Genomic DNA, 20,231 nt, shown 5'->3' on the forward strand with positions numbered 1-20,231 from the left:
GAAAAGGAACACGTCCGAACCCGATGGCGGAAAAAAAACAATCTAAGATGGAGTCGACGCCCATGCGCAATGGAACCAAAAGGGGAGGAGTCCCTCGGTCTCGTGACTCGAAAAGACTTCTTCGAAGAAAAACAACTTGTAACACTCCGAGCCCAACACCAGACGGCGGACTGCGCACAGCATGTGTATCTGCAGCTACACATGCCATCGAACAGTTAGTTACCTTAGGGAGCGAGTTATAGTTGGGTGAACATTCCAATGACAACATTAAAGTTTTGAACTAAAAAAAACAAAGAGATTCACCAATTATAGTTAAAAGAGCTATCTATAACTTGCATCCCCCCCATGCACTTCTTATGACCTCACATATTACATCACTCATGACATGTTCTATGACATCACTGATGTGATCATTGAGGACATCATCCAAAGTGTGGGCTAATTTGTTTTATAGTTTACGTAGTGGTGGGTAATTTCCATAATACTTCTCTATCTATGTACTGCCTGTGTCAAGCTAATGGGTGTAAGTGTTTCCAAAACGCATGTGCTGCTAATGCATTGTCGGTGTGCAGTGGTCACAAACACACTATATATCTTTGTATTGAAGAGTAACCCTTTGTGCAGATGACAGTTGTCAACTTGTGTCCAGTACTTTCCACACAAGGTTTTTGGTTCTGCAGAAAAAAGTTTCTATCAGGGCAAAGATTCTATAGAGTAGATTATAAATAGTGTAAGCAGCCTTGAGTTATTAAAATTGTCTTACCATGACTATTTCTACTTAACCTAGAAGACTGTGTGCACCAGGTACTAATCTATGTAAATGTGCTTCTTTAGCTTCAGAAGAATGAGTTACTTACCTTTGGTAACGTCTTATCTGGTAGAGACAATATCTAGTTGAAGATTCTTTCCCTTTGAATTTCCCCCATGCATCATACTGGACCTGGAGAATTTTGTGAGTAGTACCTCTGTGCACAGTTAAAGGCGATCGTCTCCTCGTCCGTCATCTGTGCCATATATAATATTGTGGTTCCTATATAGGCGCCACCCCAGCGCGCTGATGTCAGTTTCTTTTACTGTCGTTCCATGACAGAAGAGCAGAGCCATAAAGAAACTGACTATGGGTGTGTCAAAACTAAGGGCCTGAAAGTGGAGTCCCTTCCCCTAGAAATGGGATCGCAGAGAGGGAAAGATGGGTGGGTCGGTAAGGATTCTGCAACTAGATATTGGCTCTACCAGATAAGATGTTCCCGAAGGTAAGTACCATGTTTATCTGCTAGAGACATCTAGTTGCAGACTTCTTACCTTTCAATAGATACTCAAGCAATACCATCCACGGAGGAGGGTCTGCGAACTAAGATCTTACTAGAAAGTGCCCATCCCTACAGACCTGACTGTCCAAGTAGCAGTGTTTGGTAAACTTGTGCAGAGATACCCACGTTGTCACCTGACAAATTAAAAGTACTGGACCTCCATGATCAAACGCAGTGGTCGGAGCATTAGATCAGGCAGAATGAGCATGCAAACCTTCAGGGGTTGCTTTTTGGCCAGTGGGTAGCAAATCTTGATGCAGTGTACAACCCACCTGGAGTTGGGCTGCTTCTGCACTGCCAGGCCTTTCTTCGCAGTTCTTTTGTACAATCAAGGTAGAACACCAACGCCCTTTTTGGGTCCAGGTGGTAGAGTCTCTTCTCTTCCTTAGAAGGATGTGTGGGTGCGTAAAATGCAGGCAATGTAATAGATTGGCCCATTTGAAAAAGCGTTACCACTTTTGGCAGAAAGGAGGCCCTAGTGTGAAGCACCACTTTGTCAGGATAGATGGAAAAGTTGGACAGCTTACATGACAATGTCTGCAGCTCACTCATCCTGCAGGCAGGTGTAAAGACTGTTTTCAAAGTGAGAAGCCGGAGAGGACAATTGTGGAGAGGCTCAAAAGAAGCACATTTAAGAAATGTCAAAACCAAATTCAGATACCATTAGGGCAAAATGAATACGTATGGAGGAAAAAGATGTGTTAAGACCATTGAGGAGCTCATTTACAATAGGGGATTTAACCAAAGACGGTTGATCAGGTAACCTAAAAAAAAAGCAGAAATAGCAGACAAATAATCTTTAAGGGTGCCCATAAAAGAGCCCCTGCTGGGCCAGGGAAAGAATAAACAACAAAACCTCAAAGACAGGGGCAGAAAGGTGGTCAACAGACTTATCTGTGCACCATGCCATTCATCGTTTCCAACAATAGGTGTATACCATTTTGGTGGAGGGGCGCCTCGCTACCAAGATTTGTTACAGACTTCGGGAGGAAGGTCAGAGGCTGTCAACTGTCGCTGCTCAATGTCCATGCAAGGAGGGGAGAGTGGACAGGCTTTGGTGCAGTGAGAGATGATCCTACCGAAGGGGCAGTATGATTGGTGGATCGATGGACATGCTCAGCAGCTTGGGATACCAGACTCTCTGTGCCCAGTCCGGAGCCATAAGGATTACTTGGGCCCGGTCATTCTTGATCTTCTTGAGAACTATGGGCAGACGTGATATGGACAGAAAGTCATAAAGGAGGCCTGCATTCCACTCGAGACAAAAAGCATCTCAGAGCAATTGGTGCCTTGGACACTCCAACACGCAAAACTGCTGACATTTCACGATCTCAGTGGAGGCAAACAGATCTAACCAAGGCTCTCCCCACTGCTGAAAGAGGTCTTGCGCTACCTCTGGGTTGAGACGCCATTTGTAATAGGCTAAGCATTGTCGGCTGAGTTAGTCTGCTTTGGCATTCACAGATCTCATAAGATGTCCAATCACCATGGATATGCCCTGCTGTTCCAGCCACCTCCAGAAGCGCAGAGCCTCCTGACAAAGGGTCCACGACCCCACTCAACCCTACGTGTTGCAGTACCACAAGGCAGTGGTGCTGTCTTTGAACACCTGCACCATCTTTTCCTTGATAAGGGGAAGAAATGCTTTTAATGGCAGCTGGATGGCATAGCACCCCAACAGTTTGATGTGGCGTCCACACTCCGCCAGAGACCAGATACCTCTGATCTCCACCTCTCCTGATTGGCAGCCCCATCCCAGGAGTGATGTATCTGTCACTACTATCAGATCTGGTTGGGGAAGGGAAAGGGATATGCCTCTGACTCAATTGTGATTCATCAATCACCACTGCCGATCTTTCGTAGTCCCCTCCAGGATCTGGACCTTGATGGAGAGATCCTCCTGATGCTGTGACCATTGGAACTTTAGGTCCCACTGCATAGCCTGCATAAGCCATCTGGCATGTGTCACCAGCCAGATGCAGGAGGCCATGAGTTTCAGCAGCCTCAGAGTCTTCCCACCGAAATCCAGGACAGATGCTGAAACAACGGTATCATAGCCTAAATAACCTGGACTCACCACTCGGGAGGATAAGCCCAAAACTCCACTGGATCCAGAACAGCTCTGATGAAAGGAAGCATCTGAAAGGGAGTCGGGTGTGACTTCGGCATGTTTATAGTGCACTCCAGAGAATGCAGGAAGTCCGCTATAGTATGGAGATGGGAGAAGACAGCTTGAGGCAAGCTCACCTTTAAAAGCCAGTCGTCGAGATAGGGAAAGACTGAACCTCCTAATCTCCGAAGATGAGCCGCAACCAACACCATTACCTCAGTGAACACCCGAGGGGCGCTGGAAAGGCCAAAGGGGAGCACGCCTAATTGAACGTGCTCATGGCCTACCATGAATCGCGATGAACGTCTGAGCAGGCAGGACGGGCATATGGAAATAAGCGTCCTGCAAGTCTAACACAGCAGACAAGACCTAAACCAGCGTGAACATCCTGAATTTCTCCTTCTTGAGGAAGAGATTGAGGGCTCGTATGTCTGGGACAGGATGAAGGCCCTTGTCCTTTTTGAGGACCAGAAAATAGTGGGAATAGCAACCACAACCTACTTCTGGCACGGGATCCCTCTCTATAGCTCCCTTGGCCAAGAGGCCGGTAACTTCCTTGTGGCGAAAGGACAAATGATCCTCCATCATCCGATTGTAGGATGGTGGCATGGATGGAGGGGTTAGTCTTGAAGGGCAGGGCTTAGCCCCTACGGACTATCTGCAAAACCCACCTATTTGAAGGATTGCCAGTCGAACAGGTGGTGGTGAATGCTGCCGCAACTGGCCCATGGTGGGGGAGAATCAGACTTAGAAGGTTTAGAGGTCTTTTGGGGGGGGAAGGGGGGAGAGGGGGCGGTTGAGGGGTGCAGGCTGTCAAGACTGCTGACCACCTGATCCACAAGGTTAGTGGATCCCTTGACCGTAGCTATGCAAAGGCTGAGAAGCATGCGCAGCCCTTTGGCTGTCCAGAAATGGATGTGGTTGGAGGTCCCTTCTGTAGCCACAAAAGGGGCAAAATGCAGACTGGGGTGGGAGTGGGGGTGGAGAGGGTGTGTGCAGTCCAAGGACCTGTCCGCAGTCTGAGAATCCTTGAAGGGGTTGAGTGTCTGCCTTGTCTACAAAGAGACGGGTGCCATTCATATGGCATGACCTTAAAGGTAGCTTGGACATCCTTTGAAAATCCATACATCCTCAGCTAGGCGTGGTGCATCAGGGCCACTGTTGACAAAACTGCTCTGCCTAGGGAGTCGGGTGTGTCTGGTCCATAACGTATTGTGAACTTAGCTGCGTTTCTCCCATCGGCAACAGCCTGAGAGAGTCCAGCCCAGGCCTCCGCTGGGACCTGTGGTAGCACTTGCGCAACCATGTCCCACAGCATGTGGGAATAATGGCACAAAAGGCATGCTGTGTTCACTGACCACAATGCGAGGCTGGTGGAAGAAACCATCTTGTTCCCACGTGTGTCCAACCTTTTGGATTCCCTATCCAGGAGGGTGGAAGGGAACGTGCCCTGGGAGGTAGAGGCTTGGGTAACTGTCACCATGGGGGTGTTGCACCAGAAAATGTGGGTCCCCTGGAGCAGGGCAATGGCAGCAGGCAATCGTCCTTTTCAAAGTAGCCCGGGTGCTGGGTTTGGACCAGGTACCTAGAAGTACGTCAGTGAGGACCTTATAAACAGGAGCATGAGTTCTGAAGTGGAAGCTCCCCGTTGTAGCAACTCGGACATGAGATTAGTCTTGACGGCAACTGAGGGCAACGCAAGGTCCAGGACCTCTGCTGCCCTCCTCACCACCACAGAGCATGAAGCTCCCATCTCCGAAGTCACGGTAGGGGAGCATCAGGGAATGTCGGGTGGTACGATGACTCCAGTCTGGATCCTTGGTGGCCCTCGGCCCCAAGGCCAAAGCTGCCGGTGCAAAACCCAAAGGGGCCCCTTCTGACCCTGTGGGGCCCAAAGGTGCCCCAGTGGTTTTCAGACCGCCCAAAAATTAGGCACATGGCTTTGTAAAACTCTGATTTGGGCAGGGGGTCGCTCTGTCTCCTGGAAACTCATGGAGGCGCGGAGTCGGCCTAGGTACGGGCTCCATAGAGCGAGGCCTAGAGCATCGACACTCCCTCATCTCATTGGCTTACAAATGAGGAGAAGTCTAACAACGTTTCTACTTCTTAGACTTCTTGTGCCTCAACTTACCAGATCCCCCCAAGGATTTGGAGTGGGGGGGACGACAATGGAGTATTCCACAACCGAACCCGGGACCTTCCTCTCTACCGAGAACTTGACTCGTGCGGAGTCAAGCGTCAGGCTGCCATCAGCTTCAGGGACCGTACCCTCAAAGCCTTCTGATGCATGGCCGGACACTCAGAGCATGACTGCAAGGTGCGGATCCGTCTAGGACATTACCCGATGACAAGATTCAGAGGGCTTGAAGTCGGTCGGTCTTAATATCCTCAACGCACCAGAAGTAGAACACTCCTTATATCCATAAATCATAATACGGCTGATGGGATATCCATCACGTTTGTGACGGAGTAACCTGTCCGTCAAACTCTAAGTCTGACCCTTTGTCTCTTTCTAGCTGGGTGTTGACTGGATTGTGGTAATTCAATGCTTAAAAGCTTTGTTAGAAAAACAGACATTTGAAGTGAGCAGTTTTGGAGTGCCAATGTTGCTCTCTGGTGCACTATAGGGGAGCTGCTCTCCACCTAAACTTGAGAACTATCCAGAGTTCTCTGCTTCTTGTTTGCATGCTATATATGTAAAGACAGACATTAAATGTATTTTTTTAATGGGGTAAGTTAGTGCAGGAAAATGAGAAAATTATCATACATCAGAGCCACCGTCATGACAGCAACTGAAGTTATGACAGATACCATTCTGCAGTACCACTCTGCGTGTAGCAGTATAGCATATGCAGTGAGGTTCAGATTTATACTGTGTACTTGGCGAACCAATATATGTTGTAGCACTAGTTTTACGTTATGCCAGAAGGAAGCATCATTAAATTTTTCCTTTTTCAGAAATCCAGCAAGTTAACAAGGTGATAATTCTTAACTAATTAATGTGTAATGAGGATCAACATAATAACATAGTGCCACTTGTATCATAGAATCATAAATAGCATATTTTTACTACTCAAGCTTAAAAACGAACATTCCATTTACAATAACATTTATGTTGTATGTTATTTTACAGAGACTTCAGGGGCCGCACTGCGCTACATCTCATAATAACACACTGGCCAAATATAATACCAAAATGGACTGAAAAGAAAACCACATTTCAGAAAGCCATGGCATCAATGCAAAACCGAACAGAAGCATGCTTGCGCATTATCTGTGAACACGGAGTTGAAATCAATGCAGAGGTTGAGGGTGAAAACCGACAAACCCCACTACACCTAGCAGTACGCTATGGAGCCTACCCGGCCATCTCTATTCTAGCTCAGAACGGAGCAAGGGTAAATGCAATGGATCAGTATGGCATGACACCTCTTCACATGGCTGCAGGTACACTTAACACCAAGATGGTAGAAATGTTAATCACGCATGGAGCCAATGTTAACAGCATTATTCCCCATTCTGGGAACACTTCTCTAAAGCTGTCAGTATGTACTGCTTCTGCAAAAGGAGGTAAGATTCTGGGCACTGATACAGACTGCATTCGTTTACTCTTAATAAATGGAGCCAGTGTCAATGTGCAAGATGAGGAAGGAAGAGCAGCAATTCATGATGCCTGCCAAGGAGGAAGGGAGGAAATTGTGGACCTTCTCTTGAAATTTGAAGCAGATGTGAATAGCTTAACAAAATTAGGAGAATCTCCCATTTTTGTTTTTCTTCAACGGCGTGCCAATCTAAGATCTGTTTCACTGATTAGCAAGTTGCTAAGTCTTTCATACCCGCTTAGGTTGACCAACAACCGAGGTGATCTTCCCAGTGGTCTCCTACTTCCAGAGTTTCAAAAGCAAAAGGATTTTCTGCTGCACTTGTCTCGAGATGCCATGCCTTTGCAAGATATCTGCAGAATTACAATCAGAAACACATATGGAGAAAAACACAAATATCATGTAAAACAACTACTTCCAGGGGTGCTTTGTGAGTTTGTGTATAGCTATCATGACTTTTCAGAATTTCTACAACTAACCCCAGAAATGAAACAGCTGCAAGCTATCACACTCCAAGAAGAACTGCTCCAGATTCTGGGAAACATGAACTTGAGGGGGTGAACTAAACATGAAATGTCCTCCGTTTCTGTGGGTCCTTAAACATTCTACGGAATATTAAAGACAACCAGCAAACACAATTTGAATTCTGCAATTTATATCAACTTTGATGATCATGGTCTAGTTTGGTCTCCTGTAGCTTGTGTGGTTAAGGGTCCTCACAGAGGATTCATTGCCACACTTCTCTATTGTCTGACTGAAATCTAGAGATGGCCAGAATCTTCAATCACAGGCCAGCCTATCTTGGCTTCTAGTATGAGCCTAGATAAGGTACTCACTGTTACTTCTATCGGATTACACCTATGCTGGGAGCAATCCCTTGATCTTTTCCATTCTGACGGCAGGGTTTCTTTTTAACATCTGCTAGGCCCACCTTAGTAACTCGGAAGGCTTTTAGAAAACAAATTCTTTTGTTTTAAGACCCCCTTCATGAAATCTAATAGCCTTTGGCCTTAAAAGTATTCAGCACTCAACAAACTGCTGTCCATTTTTGTCACTGGTGATGGCACATTAAATAAATTCCTTGTATTCAGCATTACTGATCTGTACTAACTCAGAGTAAGCAATGATGTCTGTGGTTCTTTTGTAAAATGAATGAAATAATTAACTAAATAAAATGTATAAAGCGCAAACAGCTGCTCCAACAAGGAGCATTCCGGCGCTAGGTAACAGGAGCAATATAAAAATAAGCAAGAAGGAAAGACAAACCAATCCATTAAAGGGACTCAAGAGAAAAAAACTAAAATTCAATTCTTCTAAACATATACGTTTTTAAAAGACTCCTAAATTGAGTCTCAGAGGATGCTCCTCTGATCTAATAAGATATTCCACCGTTTCGACATCAGAAAAAGAAAAAAAAATGAACTTCCACCTGCTCTTGCCTTTCGGATTTTGGGAACGCAGAGCAGGTTCCGCTTGGCTGAGCAAAGGGCTCTGCGTGAAAGGAAATGCTGCAATTGCTAACAAACCAACTATTCGTGCCTTTCAGTTTAATACATCTCAGAGATACTGCAACTGTTCTGCTTGTGTATGCTGCATTTCCGAAGCTGCTGTCACCGACTAGTTATGACTCACATCAAAAACACCACATAAGACATCTGCCAGCTTTTGACTTAGGGAACAGACCTGACGCTGAGGTGTTGAACAAAAACACAATCAAAGAGAGATAGGGATGCGAATGTTGTTGTTAATGGCAAAAGGTTACCTGTGAAGGTTTGTGAGGACACAGTATGGCTCACAAATTGGTGAATATAATTGAGTGACTGACTGACTTCGCTAAACTCAGCACAAATATCACAGAAATTCATTCCCTATGTATGCGTAGAGCACTGGTAAAATGATCACCATACAGATATTGGTGAGTATCTATGAACCGGAAGAGATGAAAACCAGATTAAAAACAAATCGGTGTTTGCTCAGATATAAGGTAATATGATCACAGAGCAGCTATTTCAGCATTTTACCTGTCAAGGGGAGAAGGCTAAAAGACTGAAGGTGGGGTAGATGGCAACTAGTTCAAGAATATGTTTTTGAGAATAAGCGATCAAATAATGTTTAAAGAACTAAAGGTGAGCATATACGTACTAGGAAACTGGTGACTGCTTTACCAAAGGAGAAGAGGTAGGTAGATTCAAATTTGAGATTTGATGGGGAAAGCAAAAATGGAGGTTAAAAAAAAAACCATCTCTCTTTTTGGCTAACTAGCCAGTTAAATACAGAGACATGTGGGGACCGGAGACGTCTGCATCCCTGTTATAAATACTTACCTTGGGTGTGTCCTCCAACTGAATGGGTTTGGTGCTCGACTGGTGAGCTCCAGCAGCAGGCCTCCTCTTGGGGCTCCCCACCATGTGTAAAGAATACAGAGGCACTTAACACAGATGCCTGTGATGATGGGACCACTTCTGGCATACACTAAGGAGAAACTGGTGGCACGGTCTATCTACTGGAGCCAAAGAGGCACGGAGGCAGGTGTGGAGGACGGTGCGATTGACGGCAGCCACCTGGGGCCTGCACCGGCTATGACGTCACCAAAATGAGTCCTTGTTTGCACTGTCATGATAGCCACAAATGATATGCCCTCGCTAAGTGGGATAAGAGACAACCAACCCCCGAGTGGGCATAAGTTTGGAGGCATGAGTGGGTACAGTGAAGTAAGTGTACACCGTTGGGGCCTGCCAAGAGAAGAGGCAGGGACTTTATATCATCCGGGGAAATGTAACCTGACACATGCCCTGCAGCCCCATATGACCCAGCCTCAATCACCGTCCTCAGCTAGACCCTACTGAAGCCCTGGCTGCACACTAGTCTGGCAATTCACAAATGGCATTCTCCAGCAGGAGCACAGAGGGCAGGCAACAGAGGTTAGGATTTACCTGGCAGTTCCTCACTGAACTGCATTGGGATTACATGACTTGGCAGTAAGATTAGCACCCTTAAGACTCGAATCCAGGGTTCTGGCCTATGAATATGTGACCTTGAAATCAAACGAAAATCTCCGACTGCTGGGGCCACCCCTCCCCACAACGAGAGAGCTAAGGACGCAATGGTGTTAAAGGAAGAGGGGAGTGCCTCCCTGAAGAAAGAATCTACAAAGCCATCTTGGGAACCTGCACAGCAAACTTACCAACATGACAGCGAGCCAAATGCAGGCTCTAAAGACCGATCTGACCTTTGGGCTGGCCGATGTTTCAAAGGAAATCCACGCACTAGGTAAGAGAGTTGCCTCCGATGAAGACTATATCAAACATGAGCCAGGACATCGAAAAACTGCAAGATTCTGAGGCGAAACTGGAAACTAAAATTGTGTACCTGTGAGAGAAATGTACTGATTTGGACTAAGCGCACATAACATCCAAATTAGACATGCCTGGGAGTCTGAGGAAGGAACACATTGTAAAATTCTGTACGGAACTGTTTCGAGCAATCTTGACAGACGACCAGGAGAACATACCTGTCATCAGAGAACCGAGGGTCAGAGCCCCTAGATCATCATCAAACTCGAGAACAAAGGACACAATAGCCATCCCAGCTGAAAGACGAGATCCTGAATGCGGACAGGAAAATAGATAGGATTCCAATGTTAGGCCACCGGGTTGACCTCTATCAAGCTCCCTCTCAAGCCACGCTATACAAGCACCGTACACTAGCCTCTGTTACAGCAGAGCTGCGTAATCCTCAAATCCGTTATTGTTGAACGCTCTCTCTTGCCAAATGGTTCGGGAAAGACTCGAAAATGTACACTATTTGTATGCCGGAAGAAGCTCAGGACATTTTAGGACCACCACGGAGAGTGCAGCAACCCTACCTGGTGTGGCACGGAACAGTGACGGAACCCTAAAGAGAGATGCCCAAAGCGATACAGAACCAAGCGTAAATGAGGTACTGACAGACTGCCACATGCCATTAGAAAGGCTCACTATGCTTTCCTATATGGAAACCTTGTAACCATTTATTCACCACTGAGACTATGATGACTATGAAGAATGGAGGCCCACTGTGCCTTAAAGAGGCATACAACCAGGGTAAACTGATGTGTTCTTTCGGGTTAACGTCAAGATGAGGGGGTAGATACTTAACAATGAAGGCCTCTGTTTGTATAACCAGAGCAAGAGAGGCAGAATAGGGGGTGGGGGGAATGGAGCAGAGGGCACTGGATGACTGATCATGCACTGGGGGAGGGGGCTGGTTCCTTTCTTTTTCACACCTGAGAAGCTTTTAGAGGGAAAATATTGAGGGGGAGAGAAAGAGGATGGATTTCTCTGTCCTACAAACCTATAGAATTATTCACATCCACAGACAGCACACGCCCTAATGGGTGCCTACCCACGGCTACAACGTTTAATCCGTGCCAAAGGTGTAAACGAAACTAGGAACTGACAAACCAAAACGATGGCACTTATAGTAGCATGGATTGTTAGTGGTTTAAACAACTCAGTTAAGCGGCATAGAGTGCGGAGAGAAATTAACAAGCCAGCAACGGATGTTGTGTGCCTTGGGGAAACACACATAAAAGCCTTGGACACACACCTGAGGAGAAAAACTTTACTCCACCCAAATCTCTGCCTCCACTAGATAAAAAAAGTGCAGGGTAATGATTGAGATACACAAGGATTTTCCCTACAAAGTGACGCAATTCTATAAATATGACACAGAGGGTCGTTATATCTACCTGAAGGGACTACACAAGGGGAAACCATGTCACATATTCAATGTCTATGTACTTAATCAAGGGCAAGATACTTAATTGGCCCAGCCTATCAACTTGTTGAGTGTCTGGCCGCCATCTCACTACTGTGGCTCAGCGAATCTTAGCATGGTGGCTCTGTGGCGACAGTCATCCTGATGTACAGGAAGGAATGGTTTCATACCTGTAATCCTAGTTCACTCACAGGAGAATCTCCATTGAAATCATAAGTACTGAATAGTCCCGCTCACTTCCAGGGGATCTCAGAGCACTTGTTTTACAATATATCTCTTTTGCTGTAGATGTTTGCATTTCTTCAGTAAGGCCTGGAGAGACACTTAAGATAGTAATGTTTTACAGCCTTTAAGGCGGCTATATTGGCCAAATGCTTCAGACTGCATTTGAAAAAGAATATATTATATATACATTCATATACATATGCGCATGTGTGTGCTCTAATGTTGATTAGCATGCTGGATTGTAATACTTGTGCACATTTATATTCATGTACTCGGACTGTGGGTATTATACTGAACTTGCATATGATATGCAAAGAGTCTGTGCCTTTAAGGAGTCACTGCCCACCAGTATCTCATCATGCTCAGCAAGTGGCAGTTGCCTCGGTTCATTTTTCCAGCTCCTGGTGACAGGATCTTGGAGCACAGAGATCGGACTTTTTGGAAGATAATAAACTCAAATATTTGGGAGTGTTTATTACCCAATGCCTGCATCAACTATATGCAGCTGATTATCCACGGCTTTCCAACACTATCAAAGCTGACGTGTCCCAATGGAAACCTTTGTATATCGTTTGGTTAGGAAGGTTGGGCGTCATTAAACAGAATATCCTTCCCCGACTGCTCTACCCCCTACAGAAGTCACGCAGAGCAGCAAATTAAAACTTCTACAAAAGTTCACAGACCACTTTATATGGGGAGGAAGGCGAGCATAGGTATCATGGTCTGTATTGTGAGCGAATAAACGCAATGAAGGATTAAGATTTCCAGATATGTGCAAGTACCAAGCAGCCAAGATTCAAATATTTTTTGAATGGTCCCCCATTAAACAATGCCACTGGGTGCATATGGAGGCATCAGTGATGGGATGGGCAGATGGGCTGTACCGTGGCTCTCTAAACAAGCAAGACAGCCAGTTTTCCACATACCTGAGATACTGAAATCCTCCTTTGAGATCTGGGACACACGCACCAAAAACCCCAAACTAACTGCTTTCCCATCACCCTTTAGATCTCTGTATAGCAACAAAGACTTCATCCCAGGGACAATGCGAGAGGATTTTTGCACAGGTCAGAAAGAAGAGTTGTAGAGGGTTACGTAACATATCAAGGGAGCAAAGTCAATGACTTTTTGCAGTGGAAAAAAGATTTTGCCCTGATGGAGATTGAAAGGATGCAATATTTCCAGTTGTGCTACGGGGTCTGGTAACATGACCTCACAAGGTTGCTTTTTGGCAAATTCCTAGCAGATTTTGATGTAGAGAACTATCCATCATGAGATGGTCCATGTCGGCAGCGCCTTCACTTTTTTGGCTCTGAAATACCCTACAACAAGTTGATCATCAAAGTGAAACTCTTTTGTGCAGACAAGGCAAAAAGACAACGCTCTTTTTGGATCTAGCCGATTGAGTCCCTCCGAAAAGTGATGAACCTACCACGTTAAAGGGAGTTACCACTTTTAGTAGGAAGGATGCTCTAGACCGGAGGACCGGTTTATCTGGGTAGATGGTAAGGTACGGAAGCTGTGATGACAGTGCCTGTGGCTCACTGAGCTTCCAGGCAATTATCGTAACAAGGAAGACTGTTTTTATGGTAAAGAGCCTCATAGGGCAGTTGTGTAGTGGCTCAAAAGGAGCACACATCAAAAATGAAAGAACTAAGTTGAGGTCTCCCATGTCATAATGAAAGGAGCTTGTGGAAACATGTTGAGGACCTTTGAGAAACCTATTTACAATAGGGGATTTGAAATGGGATGGCTGATCTGGTAACCGCATAAATGCTGATATGGAAGACAAATAACCTTTCAAAATGCCCAAGCAGAGCCTTGTGGACTACGGCACAAATAAAAGAACCTGGGAAAGGGGTGCAGACAGGGTATCAATTTGTTCATCTGTAGACCATGCCACATACTTACTCCAATGGCAGGCATATAGCATCCTGGTGAAGGGATGCCTAGCTGCCAAGATAACATTGCAGACTTTGGCTGTTGGGTCGAAAGCTGTCAACTGTTGCCACTCAGTCTCAATGCATGAAGGTGAAGCGTTTTCAGGTTCGGGTGCAGTGCCCAATTTTGAGCCATGTGAATGACATGGGCTCGGTCATTCCTGATCTTCTTAAGAATTCTGGGCAGGAGTGGTACTGGCAGAAAGAGGCCTGAGCGCCACTTGAGACGAAAAGCATCTCTGAGCAAGAGCATCCTTTGAAACTCCAATGTGCAAAACTGCTCGCATTACACATTCTCAATGGAGGCGAACAGATCCAACCAAGGCTCTCCTGATTTTTGGAAGAGACCTTACACCACCTCCAGATGGAGACGCCATTCATAATCAGCTAAGCTAAGCATCGATGGCTGACTTTGTCCGCACTGGCATTCAGACAGCCCACCAAGTGCTGAATTACCAGGGAAATGCCCTGACATTCCAGTCATGTCCAGAGACATAGAGCGGGTGGGGTCATGGGCCCTTTGTCAAAAGGCACTATTTGTTGCAATGGCACATGGTGATAGTGTTGCCCCTGAACTCCTTTACCAGCCTTCCCCTGACTGAAGAAAGGCCTTCAATGCCAGCCAGATCGCCCAGAGCACATCAGGTTGATGTGGAGTCCAGATTCCGCCAGAGACCAAAGTCCTCTGATCTCCACCTTACCCAGATGGCCTTCCCATCCCAGAAGTAATGCATCTGTCACCACAGTCAGCTCTGAATGGGGAACGGAGAGGAGTCCGTCACTGACCCAACCGCAGTTTGTAAGCCACCACTGCAGGACTTTTGCAATTCTCTCCAAGGTCTGGACCAAACTGGAGAGATTCCCTTGATGCTGTGCCCACTGGAACTTCCGGCCCCACTGCAGAGCCCTCATATGCCAATGGGCATATGTCACAAGAAGGATGCAGAAGGACATGAAGCCCAAAGGGCACAGAGTCAGTCTCATCAAAATCCAGGATATCAGCTGAAACATTGGTATTATAGCCTGCATTTCTTGGACTTGCCACTCTAAAAGATAGGCCACAACCTGCACTGTATCCAGAACAGCTCTGATGAAAGGGAACCTCTTAGAAGTCAGGTGTGACTTCGGCATGTTGACGGTGAACCCAAGTGAGCACAGAAGGTTTGCTGTAGTCTGAAGGTGTGAGAATACTCCCTGGGACGAGATCTACTTCAACAATCAATCATCGAGGTAGGGTAAGACTCGAATGTCTGCCCTCCCCAGATGAGCCACCACCATCACTTTCATGAACACCCAAGGGGCACTGTAAGGCTGTTGGGGAGCACGACAAACTGAAAACGCTCATGCGCCTATGGTGAACTGCAGGTAATGCCTCTGGACAGGCAGGATGGGGATTTGAAAATAAGCACCCTGTAAGTCCAGCGATACCAACCAGTGTCCTGGGTCTAGGGCAGACTGGGCTTGCACAAGAATTTAGAATTTCTACTTTTTCAAGAAGAGATTGAGAAGACGCAGTTCTAAACTATTTTTTTTTTAAAAAAGATGAAGGCCTCCATCTTTCTTGTGGACCAGAGATTAGAGGGAATAGCACCCATGACCTATTTCTGGTATAGCTTCCTTAGCCAACACAGCTAACACCGCTTGACGGATCATGTAGAGGTAGTCCTCCATCAGCTTATCGTAAGTAGGTTGCATGGGTGGGGGGGTGGTCACAAGGAGGATGGAGTAGCCCCTTCGGATTAGCTGCAAGTCTTCTATTATTGACCTTGAGTGGTGCAGGTGATGGTATATTCTGTAGCTCAATGGATGCCCATGATGGTCGGAGGCCATACTAAAGGGTTTTGGAAGCTGTGGATGCCATCGGATTGGTGGACTGGTTTGATATCTGGCTACCTGTCCCATGCAGTCTGTGGGAACCACATCCTCGGTCACAAAAAGATTGTGCTGTTTGCTGGCCGGGGTGTCTGGACGTGTAAAGATGCGGCTGGAAGCCCCTTCCCTAAGCACGAAAGGGGTGGAAGGTGGATTGAGGTTAGCGAGTGGCCATGGAAAGGGCTAAGAACCAAGCCGTAGCCTTGCTGTCCTTAAAGTGCTTGAGCTCAGAGTCTGCTGTCTCTCTAAAACACTGAGACAGCCATCAAAAGGCATGTCCAAGAGCTAAGTTATGACATTCACCAAAAATCAAGTGGTTCTCAGCCAGGCGTGGCGTCTAAGGGCCACTGCCAATTAAATAATTCTGCCCAGCGAGCCAGTCGTGTTGAGCCCACATTGTATTATGTGTGAACTTCATTGCATCACTTCCATAAGCAATTGCTTAAGAGAGGAAGGCTTTGGCCTACTCCAAAACCATGGGCAGCACTAGCACAACAGAGTCCCAGATGGAATGGAAGTATTGGCCCAAGAAGCATGCAGTGTTCATGCACCGCAATGCCAGGCTGGCGGAAGAGAACATCCTCTTCTGAAAGGTATCCAGCCTTTTTGGATTCCCGAGCCAGTGCAGTTGTGGAGATTGGGCTGGGGTTAACTTTGGAGCTGGAGGCCTAACCCACCAACCTCTTCGTTGTGGGTCCTGGGTGAGGAAACTGGGGTCACCTGGGGTGGGGCGATGGTGGTAGGGAATAGTCCTATGCCCTGGGCAGGGTTTGGACCAGGCCCCAAGAAGGACATCAATAAGGGCTTCATTGAATGGGAGTAAAGTTTCAGTGGGGGCAACTCCCGACTGAAGCACTTCTGTCAAGACATTTGTCTTGACTGCCACTGAAGGTAGAGAAAGGTCTAGGACCTTAGCCGCCCTGCGACCCACCACTGGGAAGGAGACAGCCCAGGTGCAGGTTCCACCACAAAGCTAGGCCTCGAATGCCGAAGCTACCTTGTCTCGTCTGATGACTTTGACAGACATGGTGAAGTCGAAGATTTCTTCGACTTCGTGCTCTTCTTGGGTCAGTAGGACTTACCGGATTTCCCTGACCACTTCAACTGTGACGAGAGCCTGGAATGGCTCCGCGAGCTGTCCCCGGACCTTCCTATAGACTAAGATCTTGAGCATTTCAGGATCAAGTAGTGAGGAGCTTTAAAGATTGCTCCCTCAAATCTTTGGGGTGCATGGACTGGCAGTCGTCACAGGTCTTGGCATTGTGGCCGCACTCCAATCACAGAGGCACACCAAATGCGGGGCTGTCACCAACATCTGTTGACGACAGGTCCACATGCCTTAAGTTCAGCTTTCCTAAAGGACATCCCAGCGCACCAGGGACAAGATCTCGAAAACATCGACAAAAAGTCAAAAAAGGGTTAGTCAAAAAAGACTGGGGATAGCTCTTCACAGATCTGCACTGACTGGCGTGGAAAGAAAATAACTGACTTCAGCATATTGGGGTGGAGCCTATATAAGGCACTGCACACATTACTTTTCATGCCAACAACGCTGATGATGCAATGCAGAGCCAAATGACATTGTCTACCAACAGGCCGGGGTAATGCTCACAAAAGAATTCCAAATCCAGTCCGACGCCTGGGGAAAATTCTAAGGTAGGAAAAAGTTATAAGCATCTATTAAATATGCTCCTTGCAGCAAAACAGTTAATAGCACAGAAATAGAAATCCCCCACAAATCCTACAATATATGAATTGGCAGGCCAATTATGGGCACTAATAATGATGGAGAAACTAACTCGGGGGCTTTGTGACATGGCACATAAATTCGATACTCAATGGCAGCCCCTAGTTGACCAACTTGAAGAAGCCAGACCAGGTCTGGGATGCACCACATTGTTACCGTCCCTTTGGTTTCACCTTAAAAGGGAGTGAGTAAGTATACTGAGGCAACATGATAGCAGCTTACTGTCTTATAAGTGAGGTGTGGGATAGTGTATCTACATTGTGAGATTGCTATGTGGGTGGCAAAGGAGGGGTCTTTAGTAGAATAAGTAGACTTATTGTGTGATAAAGAACAGAGGGTGGAGGGGGGCGGGGAAGGTGGGGGTAGAGGCATGCCACCACTTAAGAAGGAGTTTATGTTTAGAAAATGGATGCAGTGTGACTGAATCGACTTATGCTTTATGAAAACAGGAAGTGGATTTAACCATGGTACAGCTAGGGCTTCGAAATCAACAATGAAATCTATTTCTGGATGAAAACATAAAACATGAAAATAAAAGTGGTGTGAATGGAATTTATCACAAAAAGACAGTAGTTTGAGATCAGGGAGTCCGCACTCAAGAGGTGCCACTTAAGGAAAACAGCCAATGATGAATCAGCCAAATTTATTTTTGCAAGGACCAGGACACATGTAGCCTGAAAGGATGGACACAGACAGGCAAAGGGAATGGGGGACACTGCACAGAGACGTCGGTCTACAATATAGAAAAAATCTGTAATCATAGTTCTGTAATCAATATTCTGTTAAATGACTGTCAATGTTTTCCTGATAATGACGAATTTTAATAGTTTAATATCACAAAATTCAGTATAAAATTTACTTCAAAATAAAAAGGAATTGTATCCAATATTTCTGGCTCCATGCTAATTCAGCAAATCATTTTTAATAGTTTTGGAGCAAGCCTGCTCTGTTTAGTACTCCTAGATGGGACTTCATGTTGGAACTCCATATTTTATCTTTCCCTTGATAATATTTTGTTTAAATTGGACTCACATGTTTGTACTCTCTGGGGTGCTGCATGAAACTTTTAAACATTTGACTTGGACCACAAAGCCCTTGGTCATGCCTAAACCCTGCAACACATAAAAGGCTAAGATTTTATGACATATTGAATCATACCAATAAGCACTCTTCATGGGTGAAGACCACAGAAAGCTCCCAACGTATCAATAATTGACAGCTAAAAATATTAACAACAGCCAAAACGTTTTTAAAACATGCACTCACATTCCTTAGGTTTTTCTGATGGTAGACATTTTTAAAATCTTTTTCATAACTATATTTTTTTGTAATGTAAAAATAATATAGAAAGAAAAAATTAACTTAACAGCGTGACCATAACAGTAAAATCAGTTAAGTGGTGTGGACAATGTGTGAGTACCTCAAAGTTCGAACTACAATTGAGCACTTATCAATGACCTAATAAAGGTACTCTGAAAGTGTCAACTTTAACCAATTAACAAATCTCTCTTACATCACGCAGGAGCAAGCTAAGGTAATTGCATGGCAAAATCCTTATTTAAAATAACTTAAAAAGAATAAAGGCTGCACTTAAATCACTGTCAATTGTTGACTTACTTTAAGGTCTCTGTGAAGGACTCCCATGGTGTGTATATAGTATACACCTTCTAATAATTCCTTAAATATTTTCAGCGTGACCTTGGCATTCACCAGATAGTAAGGGTCTGAAAAACACAAATGAAACCTTACAATTAAAATATTGTTCTACAAAGCTGAAAAGCAACGTAAATATAAGCATTCGTTTTCCAGGAATAGCCTAGTTCCACCAGTAACTTTTCATTTTATGTGGTCTTAAATATTCAATGCGGATATGACTCATAGCATACAAACGCTTTACATGAGAAGCATGTAATAAGTAAATAAACAAAAATAATAGACAGAAACAAGCAGTCAATACCATTACAGAACAAAAATTATAGTTTTAAAAAAGCCCCTCAGCTGGAAGTCAGGGAATGGGCCCGTACATTTCACAAAGGGAAGGGGACTATTTGATCTTAAAGTCTAAAAGAAAGCTATTAAAATTCACACAACATGGGGATACATAATCGAATTTATGTGCCCCTCTTACTAGTATGGGAAACTTCTGAGTCACAAGAAAAATGTTGGTTATGTCCATCAAGACAGTTACCCCTTAAACCGGCTGACAAACATCCTTTAGCCTGACTTTGTGATGGGTAAGATGATGAACAGGTGAATATCCAATCTTTAAATCAAAAAGAACCTGGTGTAAAACTCAAGCTTCCTTTTTGGGAAATAATCTCAACAACTGCTGGACTTTAAAGGGTAGAGACAGGAAACTAGGCTGGAGCAGATGGGAGCATAGAAGGTGACAACCTTTAACCGACCAACAAAAAGGTTTCGGCTAGTGGCCTTTGAGGCTAACAAAGGTATGAAAATGTGTGTTCAACAATATTCAGCGTACACATTTGTCTATCCAGAGTCTGACCTTTTATTTTTAATATTTTTATTGGCATTGGGGAAAAATACATCATCAGAAAATGCACAGTAACATTGCTAAAGTTATTCATAACCAACTCCACAGGATGACCAGAGTCGCTTTGCAGGGACCCAAAATGAGTGCCTCCATAATGTACAACACGGAATGCC

General features: G+C 45.3%; 2 protein-coding genes across 3 annotated transcripts in view; one reads left to right on the forward strand and one right to left on the reverse strand.

Moving 5' to 3' along the window:
- ANKRD61 (ankyrin repeat domain 61) overlaps positions 1-7,583 on the forward strand; it is a 63,635-nt gene extending 56,052 nt beyond the window's left edge. Inside the window, exon 3 of the mRNA XM_069209666.1 lies at positions 6,554-7,583. Within this exon, the coding sequence (XP_069065767.1) occupies positions 6,554-7,583 (1,030 nt within the window). The remainder of the gene's footprint in view (positions 1-6,553) is intronic.
- EIF2AK1 (eukaryotic translation initiation factor 2 alpha kinase 1) overlaps positions 1-20,231 on the reverse strand; it is a 339,056-nt gene that overhangs the window by 114,799 nt on the left and 204,026 nt on the right. For both annotated transcript variants that reach the window (XM_069210157.1, XM_069210156.1), the window contains one exon: positions 19,182-19,288. In XM_069210157.1, coding sequence (XP_069066258.1) covers positions 19,182-19,288 — 107 coding nt within the window. The remainder of the gene's footprint in view (positions 1-19,181; positions 19,289-20,231) is intronic.

The sequence above is a fragment of the Pleurodeles waltl genome, chromosome 10, assembly GCF_031143425.1.
Source record: "Pleurodeles waltl isolate 20211129_DDA chromosome 10, aPleWal1.hap1.20221129, whole genome shotgun sequence".
Lineage (NCBI taxonomy): Eukaryota > Metazoa > Chordata > Amphibia > Caudata > Salamandridae > Pleurodeles > Pleurodeles waltl.